We start from the raw sequence: 19,240 nt of genomic DNA on the forward strand, positions 1-19,240 counted from the left end.
ACACAACACCCCCCCCCCACCCCCACACACACACACACACACAACACAACACCCACAACACCCACAACACCACCCCTCCCCCACACTGCTTTTAGGGATAGGGACATTCCTATCTGTTTATGTGCCCAAATTGAGCTCTGTAAAACATTGAGTTTGATGGCTTGCTTGCCTTAAAATGAGGCACCAGAAATGGGGGAAATGGCGTGCCCTGGTGTGGTTCTCTGATGCTTATTGTTCTTCTCAAGCAGTTGAGTCAAATTGGCCACAGATGTAGTGATCTCAGTGTGTCGCTACATTTGGGGTTCTGAATGCACTGGTGCAGAGCTCGGATTCAATCCCTTTATTCTTCATCATCATCATCATCCTAACAGCCACCATCTTCATCAGCATGATTGCCATCTACTATCATCAGCGCCATCCTTCATAACAAACACCATAATCATCAGGACATCCCAATCATCAGAAGGGCCTGAGAGAACTGCCAGTGAGAAGCTAACTGTTCGGTTGGATTTATCTAGTGTTTGTGGGGTTTGATTTATGTGTGTAAAATTTGAAATGCAATTAACTGTAGATTTTTCATCACAGAGCCAGAAGGCACCCCTTGTAGAACTAAATGTATCCATGTTCCACAGTCATAATAGTAAGTTGTGTTTTCAACACATAAATGCATGGCATGGGGAGAAGATTACTTCTTTATGAGTAAAACTGGCAAAGGAATACATTTACTGTGGATTATAGGAAGGAAGAGTACTGCAGTATATTGTATGCGTGGGTAGATATGAGTTTCCGTGGTCCTCTGTCATGCATATGTAGACTAAACAGAGAGAAAACCACCAGAGATAAAGGTCTCTGAGAAAGGGGAAAGGGGGATGCAAACATGCTCAGTCCTGTAAATGCTTTGTGTTTGTGGACTTTCTCCGGGTCAAAGGTCACACTAATATCCTGTCTATCTGAATCATAGGAATGAGATCTGTCTTGCTATACATCCTGTTATTATCTTATCCTGTTATTATCTATTTACTCAGAAATGCCCCATGTACTATCTCAGTGTTGCAGGTCAGTGCAGATACAAGTGCTCTGCACTTATCCCCTTATGTATACATGGTGATGTTCTTCTGATTCTACAATACCGGTCCCTCCATCCTGATAGACAGACTGCTGATTGGATGCCACTGCTTGTCACTGTTTGTCTTTGTGCACCATTCGGGCCTGCTGTCTGTCTGACTGTCTCTAGCTCTCTGCTGGTGTCTGTGGGCTTTTGGCCTCTTCCTGTTGCCTGATCAGCCCCTCCTCTCCTGTGCTCCAGGCTCTTTGTGGACGGGCCCTTCGGGAGTCCCTCGGAGGAAGTGTTTAGCTACGAGGTCAGCCTTTGCGTGGCGGGTGGGATCGGAGTCACCCCCTTCGCCTCGGTGCTGAACGCTCTGCTGTAAGTCCGGTGTGGGGCTGGGATGGTTCTGCCTCACAGTTTGCGCTATGAACCGCAAAACAGCCAGTCGGGTAAAGGCTGTGTGGTTTACTGTTTTTGAGGTGAAGTTTAAACGATCTTGTGTATGTTAATGATTATGTGCACCTGGATTTTTTATGCAGAGCCTTACTGTGTGAATACTCCACTCGAGCCTGTAAAACTAGCCCGGTTATAAAATGAGTCTGTTTTACTGGCTTGGATTTATTGCATTTTCAAATTTTTTGCATGCATGGCTGTATATGTGCATTTACATGTATATGTGGTCACCTGCATCTGTTGTTGGGTGCACGCATGCTTTTCAGAACTCCGTGTGCGTGTTCCCCCCTGCACATGTGTGTGTGTCAGCACATGTGTGCGTGCATGCCTGCATGTGCCTGGGTGCATTTGTGTGATTTCCTTCCCTTCTGTTTCCCCAGGGACGAGTGGCAGCAGTACAAACTCCGGAGGATTTACTTTGTTTGGATTTGCAAGGAACTCCAGGCGTTCTACTGGTTTGCTGACCTGCTGTGTGCTCTGCATCAGAAGGTAAGAGAGAGGGCAATCGCTGTCTTCACTGGAAATGTATGATAGCCAAACCTACCGTTTGTGACTTTCATATACCATTCCTTTATACATGTGGCTTTGATTCTTGTACCTTGTTAACTTGGAGCACTGCGCCATCTAGAGTCAGATTTGAACTGTAGTTCTAACGGGATAGAGTTAAGCCATGAATGTGAGTTTAACAACAAATTAGTTAGTCTAATTAGTTATATGAAGCATACACTATGATGATGTGAATGGCATATTTAAAACTGAACGTGTACATGGAGGATAGAAAGCTGATATGCCACGCTGAATAATTTAATTTACTGAAGTGTGTTTACCACGTCGATGTATCACCATCTAATACGATCTACAGGCCACACGTGTTTCACATGCATGACTCTACTGTGTTGCTCTTGGTTACAGCTGTGGAATGCATGCACAGTGGTGTGTTTGGTCTTGGGACATTTTGTTTTCTTTGACATTCCAGCTGCGGTGCATGAGTTAAAATGCAGCTACACATGACTTGGCGTACTCGTGCCGGGAAATTCCAAAGACAAAAGACTTCACTTTACTCATTTGCCAACCTTTTAGAGACCCTTTTTATGGGGGCTTCAAAGGCAGGCGAGTAACGGTGGCGGTGGGGGATAGTGGGGGGAATGATCAGAATGTGAGATAGAGGGCACCCCTGAGGCTCCCTCACAGTGAGGGTCTCTGACCCTGGGCTGGGCCTTCTCACCTTGCCACAGTACCTCATACTGCTGACTCTTGCCCTTTTGTTGTTACTCTTCTATTCCTGTCCCTCTCTCCATCCCTGTTTTTCCATTTCTGGTCTCTGACTTCCCATCTCTCTCCTAATCTCATGTCCCCTTCTTCCTCCCTCTGACTCACTTCCTGTTTCCTGCCCTGACGAGCAGCTGTGGCAGGACAATCGTCCAGACTACTTCAACCTCCAGCTGTACCTCAGCAAGACCGATGGGCTGCAGGTAAGAGTGCTCACTGCAGTGGTTAGAGAGCCAGTGTGACACAAGCAGAGGAGCTGCAGGTAGGAGTGCTCACTGCACTGCAGTGGTTAGAGCCAGCCTGCTGTGTGGCACAAGCAGACAAGCTGCAGGTAGGAGTGCTCACTGCACTGCAGTGGTTAGAGCCAGCCCGCTGTGTGGCACAAGCAGACAAGCTGCAGGTAAGAGTGCTCACTGCACTGCAGTGGTTAGAGCCAGCCTGCTGTGTGGCACAAGCAGACAAGCTGCAGGTAAGAGTGCTCACTGCACTGCAGTGGTTAGAGCCAGCCTGCTGTGTGGCACAAGCAGACAAGCTGCAGGTGAGAGTGCTCACTGCACTGCAGTGGCTAGAGAGCCAGTGTGACACAAGCAGAGGGGCTGCAGGTAGGAGTGCTCACTGCACTGCAGTGGTTAGAGCCAGCCTGCTGTGTGGCACAAGCAGACAAGCTGCAGGTAAGAGTGCTCACTGCACTGCAGTGGTTAGAGCCAGCCTGCTGGGTGGCACAAGCAGACAAGCTGCAGGTAAGAGTGCTCACTGCACTGCAGTGGCTAGAGAGCCAGTGTGACACAAGCAGACAAGCTGCAGGTAAGAGTGCTCACTACACTGCAGTGGTTAGAGCCAGCCTGCTGTGTGGCACAAGCAGACAAGCTGCAGGTAAGAGTGCTCACTGCACTGCAGTGGTTAGAGAGCCAGTGTGACACAAGCAGACACGCTGCAGGTAAGAGTGCTCACTGCACTGGAGTAGTAAGAGAGCAAACACACTTTATATAAAAATTTGAACACAAAGAAGCAAGGCAATTTGAGAGTGGGGTGTTGGGAGGCCATTCAGCTTCGCTTGGCAATTTTTTCCTGTAGTAGTGGTGGTCTTTGTCAATAATAATTGTCAAATCCACCCAGTATTGAAATCTGCATTATCAGAAAGAGAATGTTGCTAGAATATGTACTGAATCAGCAAAACATCCAGCGTTTATTTCTATATAAAGGCCTCATTGTGTCATTTCTGCCTTCGCCCACAGAATGAGCATATTGAACAGTTCTCTCATTTTTGTATTGTGCAGTGCAAGATAAAGTAAGATGGGTAATTTCTGAAACCTTTTAATTGGAGAAATATGAATTGATTGCAGTGTGAATCAATCTATCAATCTTAACTGCTGGATGTTGAAGTAAATCACATTTTGCTCATGATGGTATCAAAATGCCTTCTTTCTGGATAATGCTGTTCATCCCTGGTATTGATTTAGACACACTTCTTTAGAAAAATCGGTGATTCATGGCCTATGGGCTGTCATTTGATCCTTGCTTTGTGCTGAGCTCAGTATTTTATGTTTCCAGAATATATCAGGGGAGCGGTTCCGGGCCCTTAATTCCAGACTTCTGATTGGACGTCCTCAATGGAAGCTGCTCTTTGAAGAGATTGGGAAGGCCAATAAGCAGTGAGTGTAGCATTCAAATCCTGATCCCCGGTTTGTGCATAGTATTCAGTATTCAACCAAAGGCGTGGCTTCATAAATCTAATGAGGGTTATGGAAGTGCCTCATTCTGACCTGCCATTTGAGTGCTCTGGGATGTGGAGATTCCCCTTGGATCACCACTTACATCCTGCTGCTAATTGCAAATTGCCCAGTGCTAAAACCCTGACAAGAAATAGTCACTATTGGCAGGCAAATCTCCACTGGACCCAAATGAGTGATAATTGTTAGGTTAAAGTGCATATTTTCTTTCAGCAAACGTGTTGGTGTCTTCTGCTGTGGGCCGAAAGGAATATCACAAACTCTGCACAAACTCTGCAACACCAGGCACTCTGGGGCGACGTTCGAATATAACAAGGAATCATTCAGCTGAGACTTAGCAGAGCAGTATTTACACAGAAGTGCAATGGCAGAGAAACTGATTTGTTCATCAGTGGAGGGACGTTAAGTGTTAATTTTAAATGATGGTGAAGAAAGACACAGGTTTTGAACAAAAGGTATAACTGTTACAGCGTATTTGAATCCAAAGCCTCTACTTTTTTAAAGTGTGGACAATAGGGCATTATTTTTTGAAGCCTAAAGAGCACTGCCTTTTTAAAAAGTTTCAAAAACTTGAAGTGCAATTGGAATTTGTACGTATCCCAGGATTTTTCATAATTGTTTTTATTTGTGAGAAAAATGCAATGAAATGTAAATGAAATCTCCCTTCTGGTGCTATTGTACTTTTTCGTGCTCAGCTTTTCTTGTTAATTTATAGTTCCAAATTTTTATCCTTTGTTTTTATTCTCACTGTAGATGTTTTGTAATTGTATCAAATATTCAGATTTTTATTACTGTTTTATGCAATTGAACATCTGATGTAAAAACAGGACACAGTCTTGACATAAAAACAGCTTTTTACCAAACCATTATTTCATTATTTTCTCTTCATTTGGCAATTGTAAAATATGTGTATATTTTTCCAAATGAAATATTTTTGTGTTTGAATGTTTTATTAAAAGCAAGGCACAATCATGAATAAATGCATATTCCTACTGCAAGAACGACTGATTAACATGTGCATATTTGATATTGTTTTCCATAACAAGAACCGTCAGTAGAGATTACAGACCATAAGATGTTAATTAAGGCAAATTTAATGAGCTAGGTACAATGTTGTTTAATCTACAGAGCACCTCATCTATTGTAAACAGTACTTTGTCACCATCTCAGCTGCAAGAATACCTTTTCCACAATAGGTTTTTACACCAGGCCAGGTTCCCAGGAACATATGCCTCACATATGTACACAAACATGTGCATACACACATGCAACCCACACACAGGTTTTGAGTGGATGTTGTTCTCCGAGTATAAGGCAAAGACACTCCATGTCAACAAGATGTTTAACTCCCCCTATACCAAATTATGGGCCCTTCCAGTGTATTCAAGTGGGTGCTTCAAATGGGGTCAATGTAGAAACATTGCATGTTTGGAGTGTTCACAAACTGAAAATATATATATACTTGATGCTATTCCTGCTATTTCTCTTTGGAACATATCAGCCCTGACGTATAAGTCAACACCAAGTACTGATGACTAAACTACATTAGAACCATTGGTTGATGTTCCTGCAGTTCTAGAAATGTAAATCTTTCTCATGCTTTAATCTCATTAAAATCCCGCTTCGTACATTAGTGTATTATGTGGTTTGTGCTCCGCTTATATATCGAGGGTACTTATTACAAAATTAATGTTCTCATTTATACTTAATTTTAATTCATGGGAATTCATTTAATGCCCCATCAGACGTACTTCTGGTTTCCAGAAAACTCATTTGAGACATTTCCTTTCCTTATATCAGGAGTTGAGTCTCCCTCTGGAGCATCTTTTTCTCATCAAAGGTCTTTGCCAACTGGCGAGTGTGTGGGTCCCACAGCCCCTGCTGACGATACTGCAGACCACAGCGCCCCCTGTCTGCTCTGATGATACTGCAGACCACAGCGCCCCCTGTCTGCTCTGATGATACTGCAGACCACAGCGCCCCCTGTCTGCTCTGATGATGGTGCAGACCACAGCGCCCCCTGTCTGCCGTGTCCTCACAGTGTGGTCTGGTAGGAGGTGGAGCCCTCCTCTTCGCTGCTGTTGAGCAGGGGCTGTCTCTCCCCGTACGCCGACACGCTTTTCTTCTTCCGCTGCCGCCGCTTCCTGCAGGCGAGGGCCACGGCCGCTGCCACGATGCCAGCCACCAGCGCCCCCAAGACCCCCGCCCCCAGCAGCCACTGCCAGATGGCCCTGGCCTGCTCCAGATACGGGTTGAGGAACTCCTGGACAAACCGCTGGCCTGCATACAGGGTAGAGGGTCAGCCACAAGTCTCCCTGCACTAGAGTCAATACAAACTTGGTTCTGCAGTGTTCATTAGGTTTTGAATGGGATTTAATGGGGCATTAATGGAAATGGGCTTTTGATTCCTAGCCACAGATATGAGTTTTTGTTTATACAAACAAAAGGATGGTTTTCATTTGTACACTTGCACAAACTGGCAATATACACAAGTATTACTTGCGCAATGAGGCCAGGACGAAGTAATTGAACAACTACTTAATGAGATTTCTGCATTGAACTTGTTAAAAGGGGAGATGTTATGAAATAATTTGAATTACTAATACAATGTCATAAAACCCACTGAAAATATAAATATTATAATTGATTAGCTTTTGTCAACAATGTAGATTTATACTTCTAATTGATTCAATGCACTCTCAGTATGATAATGAACATGCAGTAGATCTAGGACATAAGATGTGAATACAAGCAGGCATAGTGAAATAATCTGCAGGCTTACCAGGGTCTAATAGGTAGGCATACTCATAGCCCAGTGCCTTGGTGGAGAGGAAGTAGTCCCCATTTCTGTAGAGGGGGATGAAGGGGACCATGTAGTAGCCATCATTGTGCCCGATGGGAGCGTTTTCTGCTGGGTAAAGGGTCCGGGGAGGCTGGTGCCTACGCAGCCACTGTTCAAAGATGCTGGGGGGGATTAACAATGGTGAGAAAGACCATGACTTCCATGACTATTACTAATCTGGGAGTAGAATATTTACCCCAAACATGTTTTTCACTTCTGTAGATAAAATAATGACACCTGTCTACTGATGTGTATATAAAGGACAGCTAATTTGTATTCCCTTGGACTGATGACATCCTGATTGGTGGAATGTTAAAACTGCACAATTGCTTTGACATTTGCTGTTGTACTTTAGAGGACCACAATAAAAACTCTTGAGAAAAGCATTATCCCCTTCAATATAATTTATTTGTAGCTGAGCAAATTAACCGCTGAAAGGTTAATTTCTGATGTCTATTTCTTCCGCCTCTCAAAGGAAATCTCAAATCTCCAAATGTGCAAAGTAAATAACCGCAGCTTATTTAGAGGATGTGTAGTATACCTCAAAGCATGTCATGGGGGATGTGGGTAAGGGGGGGGGATGGTTGTGGGAACTCTCTATGGATGTGTGGATGCACGTGCTCCAGCTGAGGAAACCTTTCCCTAGAATTACTCACAGTCTACTGTCAAGGTCAAAGGCATTAGGCTGTGATCTTCAGAGGAACCTGGAGGACTCTGGTGTTTTAGAAGTGTGCTGGGAAGATCTGAGGGCTTTAGCAGGGCTACGCTCTCTGAGCATAAACGGCTTGGCGACTGAGAGGGCTTTGATGTGGGGGTGACACTGAATGGTTGTGAGTGCCCAAGCAGGCATGCGTTGTGCTTGTGGGGGTTTGGTGTTTTTACAAGGTGGCATGGGTTGTTGGATAGCTTTTTCTCCATATTAAAATGATTGTGTGTATCCTCAAGTATATTCAGGATACTGTTGAGTGAACATATTGCATTTCATACATGCAATTTCCCCAACTTAGCAAAAGGAGAAAAAAAAAGATTGAGAATTGCTGTATGGTGGAGGCTGGATGATTTTTAATACTGTGTGAGCCTGAACACCATATTGATAAATACATAGCTGATACCTGTCCTAGATACTTGATATATTTCCCAAAGGGATTCATGTAAAATGTCACCGTTCTCATGCTGTTGTGAAAAGTTTAAGTACCTACAGATACAAAAAAGGAACTGATAGGGTTAGTGGCAGAGCATCATGTAAGACAGACTTGTAAATATCCTCTATGTCCTTTGCCATCAAAGGCGGGAAGCAGGAATGTATCACTACTGTATCACCTCTGTGTCTGGCTGTAATTAATGGTTCCTACGTCCACTTCCTGCTGCCTGTCAGTCAGTGGGGCGTTTGACAATCATTCTTCTGCCAGAGGCCAGATAGTGGTCTATGATCTGTTGTCTGACCCTGAGTTAGTGGTGCACTCTCTATGTGTCTGTGTGTGTATGTGTGTGCATGTGGGTGCATGTACATACAACTTTCTACGATGGCTTGACCTCACCAAACAAATAATACAAGACCTGAGAATGGTCATTCATTGGGTCAAGTTCTGGCAAAAAGGTGAGATTTGAAAAATTCCTCAAGATGATCATCAGGCAATGGTACTGTCATTGTTACTAATATTGTACACTTACATGTATAGTATGATATATACCCAGACTCTTCTCCAGTAGGCTACAGTAGGATTACGCTGTGTGCCTCGCAAAAGGCTTTGAAATGACAGCTTCAGAATTGGTATTCTAGGCACGTACAAATCCACAGAAATTCACTTACATCCTCATGCTTCAAGATCCCAGTAAAGAGGCAGCACACTCAGTGAAGTGAGAATGGTTTACTTGTAAATACGTTAATTTAGCCAGTGGGGAGTGTAATTATGTTCTGTCTGTTATTATTCTCTAAGCCACCATTTAATCAATACCACACTCAAAAACACTAAATACTAAAAAAATCAAGGTGACACTAAATTATGCTTTAATTTATTTTGTTGTGGTTTTAATATAATGAATTATTTCACAAATTCTCTTACATCCTAGTTAATCAATAGCCAAATAAAGAGGTGTATATATTTGTTGAAGTGAGAACTATTACTCATAACTACATTAATTATATACATTTTCATAAACAGTTGTAATTAATTATTATGTTAATATTATTGTTTCTTCTTCTCTGTCCTAGCTTCGTACTTCGATATTCAATGAGAGGCAAAGACTACTGCCACCTGTTGGTCAACACAATGGGCAGCCATAAAGAGTGGGTTTTTTTAGAAAACTACTTGTATTTTCGGATGTTATGCCAATACTCCCTCTACTCAAAATGTCTGTCAATTTCCACTTAATTGCTTATTTATTATTTGTCACTTCACGACAAATACGTGATAGTGCAACTATTCTGGAACAGACGGTCCTTGCCCTTTACATTTTTGTTCCAAACTTCCAAAATGAAGGCGAGTGTCCTCACTTTGCCTACCTGTCGATGAAGGCATGATGGAGGATGAATATTGGATCATTAGCAGAGCCCTGGACAGAGGACATGGAGCCGTTCATGAAGACGTGGAGAGAGTTGTGCATGGTACTCTGCCCACGGACAGCCATGCCGGTCTCTGGGCTGGCAAATCCTGCATACAGACATAGCACAAACTCAGCCTGCAGGGTCTGGATGGATTCCAGCTGTGCAGTTTAATATCTTTATTTTGTGCTGTTTATTGAACACCTTTGTATTTATAGACAATTCAATACCCCATAGTTCTCCATTGCTCGTGGAGGTGTAAGTGGACTTAAAGAGCAACAATTTTAAAAAACAAAATTTTCTTACAGAGATAAACACGAAACCATGCATATGTAGTCTGTTTTTCTATTCTCAGAGGTAATTAAAATAGAATCATCACTCTGCATTTACGATCCCAGACTGGAGAGCCAGTATACAGACAGAAGATATCTTTCTTCATTACAAAACCCTTCATGGTTTTCTGTTGATTGATGTCTTATTCGTTACTAGTTCTAAATCTGGAATTTCCAACTAACTACTGGTTTGAGCATAATTCCATGTATATATTTTTCTTTATCGTTTTAATAAACCAAACTATGACAAGACATAAATAATCACTATTATGGATATGCATGAAGAAATATGGCCGACCTTCCAGGACGTTTCTGAAGCTCATATTAGCCGTCCTGTCCAGGGGTTCAGTCTCGTATTCAGGGAGACTAACCACGAACTCAACGTCAGCGGAGGTGGGCAGTCGGTTCACCCGGGCCCGATCATGGTTCCCAGGATTACGCAACAGGGGTCCTTCCCCTGTGCCATTGCACAACGCGGCCCTGCTGTTGTATTCATCCGGCTGGGTGCAGACCACCTAAAGAACAGTTTATATTTACAGTACGATGGTGCTCTGATAGCGTGCTAAGTTTCCATTCCTCGCCATTAACTTAGAGAAGTTGAAGCGCAACTGATCGTGAGCACGCACGTGCTAAATATAATTCAACTTATTGGTTGAGTAAAATGGGTTAGAATGAAAACGTTAACATATAGCCTACATATTTCCTTTATGTTCAAACGTCCAATGGGCATTTCACTGTGTAATTTAAGTAATTTCGCATCACGTGATTAGGTCTGTATACTGCCATAGTGCACACATGACGTTCAGTGAGTTATATTTAAATTGACTTAACGTGTAGCCTAATTAGGCTACTGTATAGGTCTATCTTTGAATAAATAGACAAATAAAGAAATAGCAATATGAATGCTTAAATTCCGTCCTGAAAAATAGTGATAAAATTGACTTAATGTAGGCCTACTTGCTCAAATATCCATAAGGGGCTATGTTATCAACACAGCATGACCATACGCACAGGATATATCCATCCAGTGCAATTTTCTTCAACAACTAAGTATAATACGCACCCAATACACAACACAATTTATTTTAATGAGAAATACAACTCGGAGTGATTATCTAACAATAGCCTAGCGGTTATTATCGAAGCAGCAGAGCTGAACGCTGTTGATCAATAACGAATCAGCTGCAGGCACATCCAATGTTTGCATAAGCATTTGCAGGTAAAGGATAGTGAACTTGAACCCATGTGAAAACCTATCGCAAACGTATGCTGAATAAGAAATATGAAAGATACAATTCAGTGGGTTTTGGTGAAGTGCACCTTTCGTTAAATTATTAATCTGCCAACGGTTTGCTGAAGCACAACTCGGGAATGCCCCTGAATAGCCTATAGTTCACTTATGTGGGCTAAATAATGATCTAACAAGGCATATGCCTATATCAACATCTCAGGTGCATAAATTAATGTTCTCATGGTTCTTCATATAGGCCTAGCTAATATATTGGCTATATTTTCAAATGCACTTATTTATCAGTATATTTTTGCGTCTATTTCTCTGACGCGTATTAGCTATCTTGCTTTATCCTGAAACATCCATCTATCTAGTGTAATTTCTGCAAGTGATGTCAGCAGTGTCCCACTAAAGATGTAGCTCAAACCTGGCTATAGAGCTTAGAGCTCGAAACCCCATAAGCGACATACAATCAAGGCCAACAGGTTAACGTTGAAAAAGTAAGTAAGTAAATAAATTAAATACAATCACCTTCCACGAGGAGAAGACAGAACCAGGGCTGATTAGGTTTTGGTTCAGTGGACTGCGTGCTCCCATCAACTCGTCAGTACACACTTGGCAGTCCTGCGCGTCTCGCCAGTCCCAGTAGGGGATGGTAAAGTTGAAGTCGCCAGTTAGCTTCCGGATCTCGTGCTCCCAATGCAGCAGGTACACTCGGTGCCATGGCAAGAAGGCCGCCGATTCATGTGCAAAATCAATATCAGTCCATACATTGTTTGCCCCACCCAATAAGGCGTCCCGGGATACGTAGTAGTGCATCCAAACAAATAGGTCATAGACATTTATGTCCGCAAACATTGGATTTATCCCGTTGTTCATTTCTTCGTACGTGCCGGTCACTATCACGTAGTCTTCACTAATTGTGTTCTTTGCCAGGTTCAAGTAAGAGATAAACTTTTGTCTCTCGGTCACCGACAGTTGAAAAATGTTCCTTCTCACCGATTCCCTCCTTTCCGCGCAGTTAGCACCAAAGAAGCCAAACTTGCATTCTCCGCAATTGAATCCCATGAAGTTCCCAGCGCATTGACAGGTGCGGTTGTAGAACACCAAAGGCCACCTCTCCCTGTCATCTATGTCAGAGTGGGGGTACTGCGGTCCGTTAGGGCGGTCGGAGATGACAATGTCTTGGCAGAACCCCCTGCCTGATCGGGCACCGCAAACTGATCCGTCTCCTTCCCACAACGGACAGCACTCCTTGGTTCGGAGGACCTCTGCGGTGGCACAAGGTCGGGGGAACTGTTGGGATGAAAGCCTAAACTGAAAGAAAATGCTAAAGATGAACAGGAGAAGCATGACTATCTTCCAGGCACAATGGCCACATCAACTCGGTTTGGGCATCAAACAATCAAGGGGTACTCCTGTTAGGAAAGGAGAAGAAAAGTTTGCTCCAAATTTATACACCCTCCCCCTCTGTTCCATCACATGGTTAGGATAATATTTTCAATCCATTCTCATTTGTCTCAAGGCCATTTCTCTCTCTCTCCTTGGAATGCTATGCATGAACAGAAAGTGGGAAATATTCAAATCTGTGTGCAGGTTAATACTACTTGAAAAACACTCTCAGATTATATAGCATCACATATGCCCATTGCATATCGTTCAGAACAACGTGTTACGATAGTGTTACCAAGTCAGATTAATTATCGTTTTAGGGTAATTGAAAGAATAATAATAAAAATGTAGAAATGATTGATATACATTGTTTTAATTTACTATCACACTCAGAAAAAGGGTACGAAAAAGTGCCTTAAAAGGTAGGCTACAAACGCTCGTAGGAACATAAAAATGTACCCATAGCCAGTAATGCATAATTAATTTGTACATGTATTTAATTGTAAAGGGTAGTTATTAGGACTCAAATAGAACATTACTGTACTGTATAATTAAAAAATATAAAACTGTGTTTAATTTAACGAGTAAGCTACATTAAAGTGTGAAGACATTTAGTAAAGCACTTTTTGTACCAACTTCACTCTCGACTTAGCTCTTGACTTAGAACAACTTTCATACAGTTAATAGATACAAGCTGCGCTTTGAAGGTGTTCACTGCCGCTGCTATTACTTACACAGAGTAGGCTAAATAACAAACACCCTCTAAAACGGCATTTGTGGGAATTTGCCGGTTCAGGCTACTCGTAGTACGAAAATGAATGGGTCCTTTTAAGTTTGTGTGTGATTCGGGACCTTTTATCATGTGCTGGGGAAAGGGCATGTGTTGCCTCCTATGGTTCTGGCTGCGCACAAACTCGGGATCATAAGCCCATCACATGTTCCTTTATCGGGGCACGAGTTTGAGCTAATCCCCTTTGAGTAACCCTGGTAGAGGAGGAATGAACATCATACGATTAATACAGCCGCAGGGTCTCCGTCTCCTTCGCTGAAGATCGAGCGCCCGTATAGCCTATCAACCTCGCAAGATGCTATCTCTTCATATTTAACCAAATAAATATGATACAAAACCATTTTTAAAAAAGTAATAATTAATTAATATAATTTCTAACTGAAATACACGTTTTTAGCCTAAGACAAGCATGAGAAACCCCGTTTTATTCTGCGTCGCATTCCAAATAGGCCTAATTGCGTTGTCCTTGTCTTATTCATTTTCAATTAAAAAGGTTATCGTTCAGGTTTCAAAACTGCCTACATTCAAATTTAGATTATAACGTAATGGGGTACATTGACATAGTAGCATGATTAATGGTTCGCGCATTGAGCCTTTTAACTGAGGAATAGGGCTGCCACTTTTTCAGAGATCGGTGCACGAGAGGGCCATTTCCATGTGGAATGAGACTAATCACCAGAAGGTGGCACTGTAACCCGCCCTTTGGACGGTCACAGAACCGAGACAGTGCCCTTTCCTCAACCACACTCTTCATTAAAAAAGGGGAAATCCTCAGTAAATGACACTGGACTTAAGATCCCCTCCAACCCCAGAGTACCTGTCTCTTGGTCATAGGCTTAGTCATAGTCTGTTACACTGTCTGCTAGACACATTTTGCAAAAGCATCCTACAAAGGGAAAAGCAAAATCTATTAGAGCTACAGCGCTCTATAATATTTCAGACAGACGTATTTGATTTGGCTCTGTACTCCACAATTTTAGATTCTTAATCAACTTTTGATTGCCTTTGCGGTCTGTTGGCGTCTGTAAACCTGAGGACCAGAGTTGTGCCAATGAAAGTCAAGGGAGTGATTGTGAGGCTGAGGAACACGAAAACTATGGTGTAGGCCAAACGACAAGCTTACCAGAATAACCTGTTTGGAGCATCATTAAGAAGAAAGAACCCTGGTGTGCTCAGTAATCACAAAGGGACTGTTAGGATTTGGAACACCTCTACAGTTGATGACCAGAGAGTTTACAGATCACAAACTCTTCAGGGGGCTGGCGTGAATGTGCTCCTTTCTGCTGACACACTAATTCAGAAAACAAAAAATAAACATAGAGGACCAGATCTATGGTGTATATTATATCATTGATTTAATGTAATATGATTAACTAATCATCAATTAACACTATTTCTGATTTCTTGTTAGTTGTGCAGTGGTTTGAGGGGAAGGACACTGATGTTATCCACACCTCATGACAATCTCAGTCAACAGATCTGAACCTGCATTTCAGTGGTGCTATATTTCATGGAACCCATGGTAAAAGATCTGTATGATTTTATCTTGTTTAACATTTTTGTGCACTATGAAATAAAAGGAAAGTCTGACTTTTGTGGACACAAACAACCCACTGTGATCTTTAAAGCATCTTCACAGAAAAACGTGAGCAGTATAGTTTGATGTTCATTCTGCAGGTTGGATGGTTGTATCATAACGTACTTACTGAAAATAGAACTGTATTATTATCTTGGCACAGAAAAGCAAAATAAGCCTTTCACATGCCATTGACACATTGGCATTAACCTACATTTTCTACACAATGGCAGCTTGTGGTTGCCATGGTGATATCACACAGCTCTTTTTGGTTCTCTGCCATTCAGTCTGGCTTCTCCTCTAGTTCTTATTTAAACATTGAGAATGTTTCATCGCCAATGTTATGCATATTACCAATTTAGAGGCATGGTTTATGTGAGATTAGTAAATTATTATTATCTCTATTGAACATGTAGCCTACACATTCTTCTTTGCAAAGCTAGGCTACCTTACCACCCCGCTTTTAGATAAGCAAAGATGGTTATGGTAGTGACCAGTGTGCTGGAACCAATAGGTCTAGCATGATAAAATTGGTCTACCAGCATGATCATCGCATTACCAACTTGACTAAGCTGATTTCCCAGCACACATATTTTCAGAAACTGCACCAACAGCAGTACACCAGTATTAGCCATATTGGAACTTATGCTGGTCAATGCTTTTTTGAGCAGGAAGCATACAAAAAAGACTTCACAGAATGAACATTGAAACAGGATGGACACAGTTTGATTCAACGGTAATGAAGTTAAACCTTGATTTCCCTCAAGCCATAAACTTAGGCTAATTGAATTCTTCCTGGATGAGCTGTTTGGGATATAAAATGCTTTTGACTTCATGTGCCTTGAGGCTGGACTGGATCTTTGTTTGGATAGCTGTTTTCCTAAAACAATAGTTTCTTAAATGGTATCGACATAGATTTTGATTGATCGCAATAATGCGCAGATGTCGTCTTGCCTTCATCTCAGGAAAAGGTAAATAATCTGTTTTTCTATGGGATAGGCTTTGCTTGGCTATGAGACGCTAGAAACAGCTTCGGTTTGTGTAGGCCTTGCATGCTCTTTTAATGGTCTCTAATCCCGTGTACAGCTGTCAGAGGGACCAAAAACAAGTAATCCGACTCGCTAAGATTTACTCATATTGGTCCGAAATGTGTCTGGTTGCAGTCGAATAGAAATGTAATTATTTAGTTAACACGAACAGCCTCAGTATTGATTCCATTCGCGAAACAGCAATTTACCTGACAGTCACGCAACGGGGCCTTCAAAAAGGCATATGACGAGAAAGAGACCAAACGTGGGATGTTGTATCGCCACGGTAAAAGGTGTCTTAATCGTTATTGTCGGATCTTGATAGTGGTCATTTCTGAGTGCTAGATTCGCGATAAACATCGCAATGGTAGGCGTAGCCTATGTATGTAAGAATTGCCTAGTTGTGTGCCGTATAATAGCAATTATAAAAATGAAAAATGCCTATATTTATGTTCCTTATAAGTTCGTGCAAATGCAGTCTACGGTAGGCAAATTAGTTCGTAATCGACGGTCTTTCCAGTGTTCTCCAGTTCCAAATTTGCCCCTAATTAGGCCTAGTCTTGATCAAAGTGCGAAGTGCTTAGGTATTATATGGCAAATGATGTATGCGACCGGATACGCTCCAGTTGTGGTTCCCAAACTCGGTCCTGGTGTACCCCTGGTTTTCGTTAGCAAAGAATTTAAAGGCAAAGCAAATGATAGCAAGGCAAACCTGCACTGGTCAACTACCTAATTATCTTTTATGTGTTACGTCTTCCTATGTCATTGTTTGCTAGATGGTTGGATAAGCACAATATGAACTTGGGAATTTTATTCTCCATGCCATTACAAAGCTATTTCTGGCATAACATGCTTGGGTTGGAAGAAAAACCAGCATACACAGCTCCAGCTCCCGAGTTTAGGAACCATTGCACTGCAGAGTAGGCTTATGTGAATGTTGGAAAATGATCTAGGCCAGAGGTCACCAACCCTGGTCCTGGAGAGCTACTGGGTCTGCTGGTTTTTGTTTTCACCTTAAAATCAGCACCCTGCTGAGTACCAGGTAACCAGGTGAGGTGAGTTAGCTGTGTAATCATCTGCTCTAATTGATCAATTAAGTGCAGAGTAACAGTGAAAACCAGCAGACCCAGTAGCTCTCCAGGACCAGGGTTGGTGACCTCTGATCTAGGCAATAAAAATAAGTAGCCTTTTGTTTTTGCCTTAATATCAGCAACCAATTCAGACCCAATAAACAAGGTGATGTGAGTAAACTGTAATTAACTGCTTTAATTGATCAATTAAGTGCTGAGTAACAACAAAATCCGGCACACCCTGCGGCTCTCCAGTCAGTAAGTCAACCTATTGCCAAAGTAGGCTACGGCGTGGTCTGTGCTGTAGCCTCTTAGAATGCAGTTCAATTTATTCCACCATCAAGTAGCAGGGCTTAATGTATTACAATGAGTTTGGCGCTTTCTACAGACTGTCTTTGTGGTGGTTCATGTAGCCCAGGGCTGCCCAACCTGTTCCTGGAGACCTACCAAGTTTTTTTTTTTTTTTAAACGTTGTACAGGCCTGATAGGTTTTCTTGGAAGCAATAGAAAATGCCCACACTAACAAAAGAACATTTAACTTGCTCAAAAAGTTAAATAGACAAATAATTAAAAAATAATGATTTAACTAAGTAATCATGGTCTTCAATCAAAACCTTACTTAGAACGGGCTAAAACAAAAACCTACCATCCATAGCAGCCCTTTTAGGATAAGATTGGACACCCCTGCTTTGTACAGATGTATTATTTTTACTGCAGTGATAATCCTGGTCCTGGTGAGATGCTACTTTTTGCTTTTCCCATTCTGACCCAACATGGAGACCTGAGTTGTGTAATCAGCTGCTATACCAGATCAAGTGCTGTGCTAGTTACAGCGAGAATCAGCAGACACCTGACAGCCAAGACCACTGGCTCAAAGAGAAGCTTTTCATTACACAAACTTCCATACATGTTCACCATCCTTCCTTCTCCTCATATTAGATCAACTAATTGTTTGTGAGCTGAGAATTAGAAGGTTCTAACTGGCATTTTTGACAAAAATGAGTTGGTGTCATAAATATGTTGTTCATGGGGCACTAAATACATATGTGAAATTTTACTGTTTGAAAGTATGAAAGAATGCTCTAAAAGTTAAATATCTCAACACTACTCAGAACGCTGATAGAACCTTCTAATTCTCAGCTCACATGTTTATGAAAAACTAGCACTGTCTGGAGTAATATTAATAATACTAACAGAAAGAAGAAGGAAGAAGGAGACTGAAATGTAATAGGCCTAGATAAAAAAAAAACATAAAACACATTTTCATTCTTATTAATAACTAGATAGATAATTGAATTTATATAGTGCTTTTCTAGACACTTAAAGCTCTTTACAGTGATGAGACAGACACTCACCGCAACCACCAATGTGTAGCACCCACATGGGTAATGCATGACCGCCATTTTGCACCAGAACACTCACCACACGCTAGCTGAGCTGGAGAACAATGTTTTTGCCAACTGAACCTGTCAATTAGGTGACAGGTTGAAAGAGCCAGGTTGGGAATTGGAAATGAGTCAGGACAGAAAGACAGTTACCCCATCACTGCACAGGGGGTAATTTGACCAGAGGGAAGATCACCCCCCTTCTGGTCCACCAACACAACTTCCAGCAGCAACTTTTTCTAGGAGGGCTCCTATCCAAGTACTAACCAAGCCTACGCCCACTTAGCTTCAGTCATTTGGCAGGAGCAGGGTGCATGATGCTGGCTAATTACCCCAACTACATACCTACATATTGATGTATACAGTTTGATTCTAGAACTGACTTCCCCTTTAAGGTGTCCACAGGGTGGTACTCTTGAATAACACTTTTTTGAGGGGTGGAACAAGAACGCTGTCGCTATTATGTAAAGGATTGTATTATCCACCAACTTAAATACTGTGAAGTACCATACGCGTGTACAATATCTAACCAATGCCTTGTCCAGCAAACCA

At 42.1% G+C, this 19,240-nt stretch overlaps 2 protein-coding genes across 4 annotated transcripts in view; one reads left to right on the top strand and one right to left on the bottom strand.

The window, feature by feature from the left end:
- The window catches only part of LOC133107263 (NADPH oxidase 4), a 24,934-nt gene extending 19,446 nt beyond the window's left edge, over positions 1-5,488 (top strand). For both annotated transcript variants that reach the window (XM_061216229.1, XM_061216230.1), the window contains exons 14-18: positions 1,307-1,426; positions 1,882-1,990; positions 2,905-2,973; positions 4,322-4,422; positions 4,714-5,488. In XM_061216229.1, the coding sequence (XP_061072213.1) occupies positions 1,307-1,426; positions 1,882-1,990; positions 2,905-2,973; positions 4,322-4,422; positions 4,714-4,831 (517 nt within the window). In that variant the 3' untranslated portion in view covers positions 4,832-5,488. The remainder of the gene's footprint in view (positions 1-1,306; positions 1,427-1,881; positions 1,991-2,904; positions 2,974-4,321; positions 4,423-4,713) is intronic.
- On the bottom strand, positions 5,432-18,898 carry tyr (tyrosinase). Of its 2 annotated transcripts, none has more exons than XM_061216231.1 (6): positions 18,659-18,898; positions 11,979-12,764; positions 10,515-10,731; positions 9,846-9,993; positions 7,283-7,464; positions 5,432-6,780 (listed from the first exon to the last, which is right to left on the bottom strand). In XM_061216231.1, the coding sequence occupies exons 1-6, from the start codon at positions 18,704-18,706 to the stop codon at positions 6,536-6,538; spliced, it is 1,626 nt and encodes a 541-aa protein (XP_061072215.1). In that variant the 5' UTR covers positions 18,707-18,898; the 3' UTR covers positions 5,432-6,535. The 2 variants fall into 2 exon arrangements, with proteins under 2 accessions (XP_061072215.1, XP_061072216.1); XM_061216232.1 differs by lacking the exon at positions 18,659-18,898 and adding an exon at positions 16,443-16,571 and having other exon boundaries at positions 11,979-12,865.
- Positions 18,899-19,240: the final 342 nt, after the last annotated feature.

The sequence above is a fragment of the Conger conger genome, chromosome 13, assembly GCF_963514075.1.
Source record: "Conger conger chromosome 13, fConCon1.1, whole genome shotgun sequence".
Lineage (NCBI taxonomy): Eukaryota > Metazoa > Chordata > Actinopteri > Anguilliformes > Congridae > Conger > Conger conger.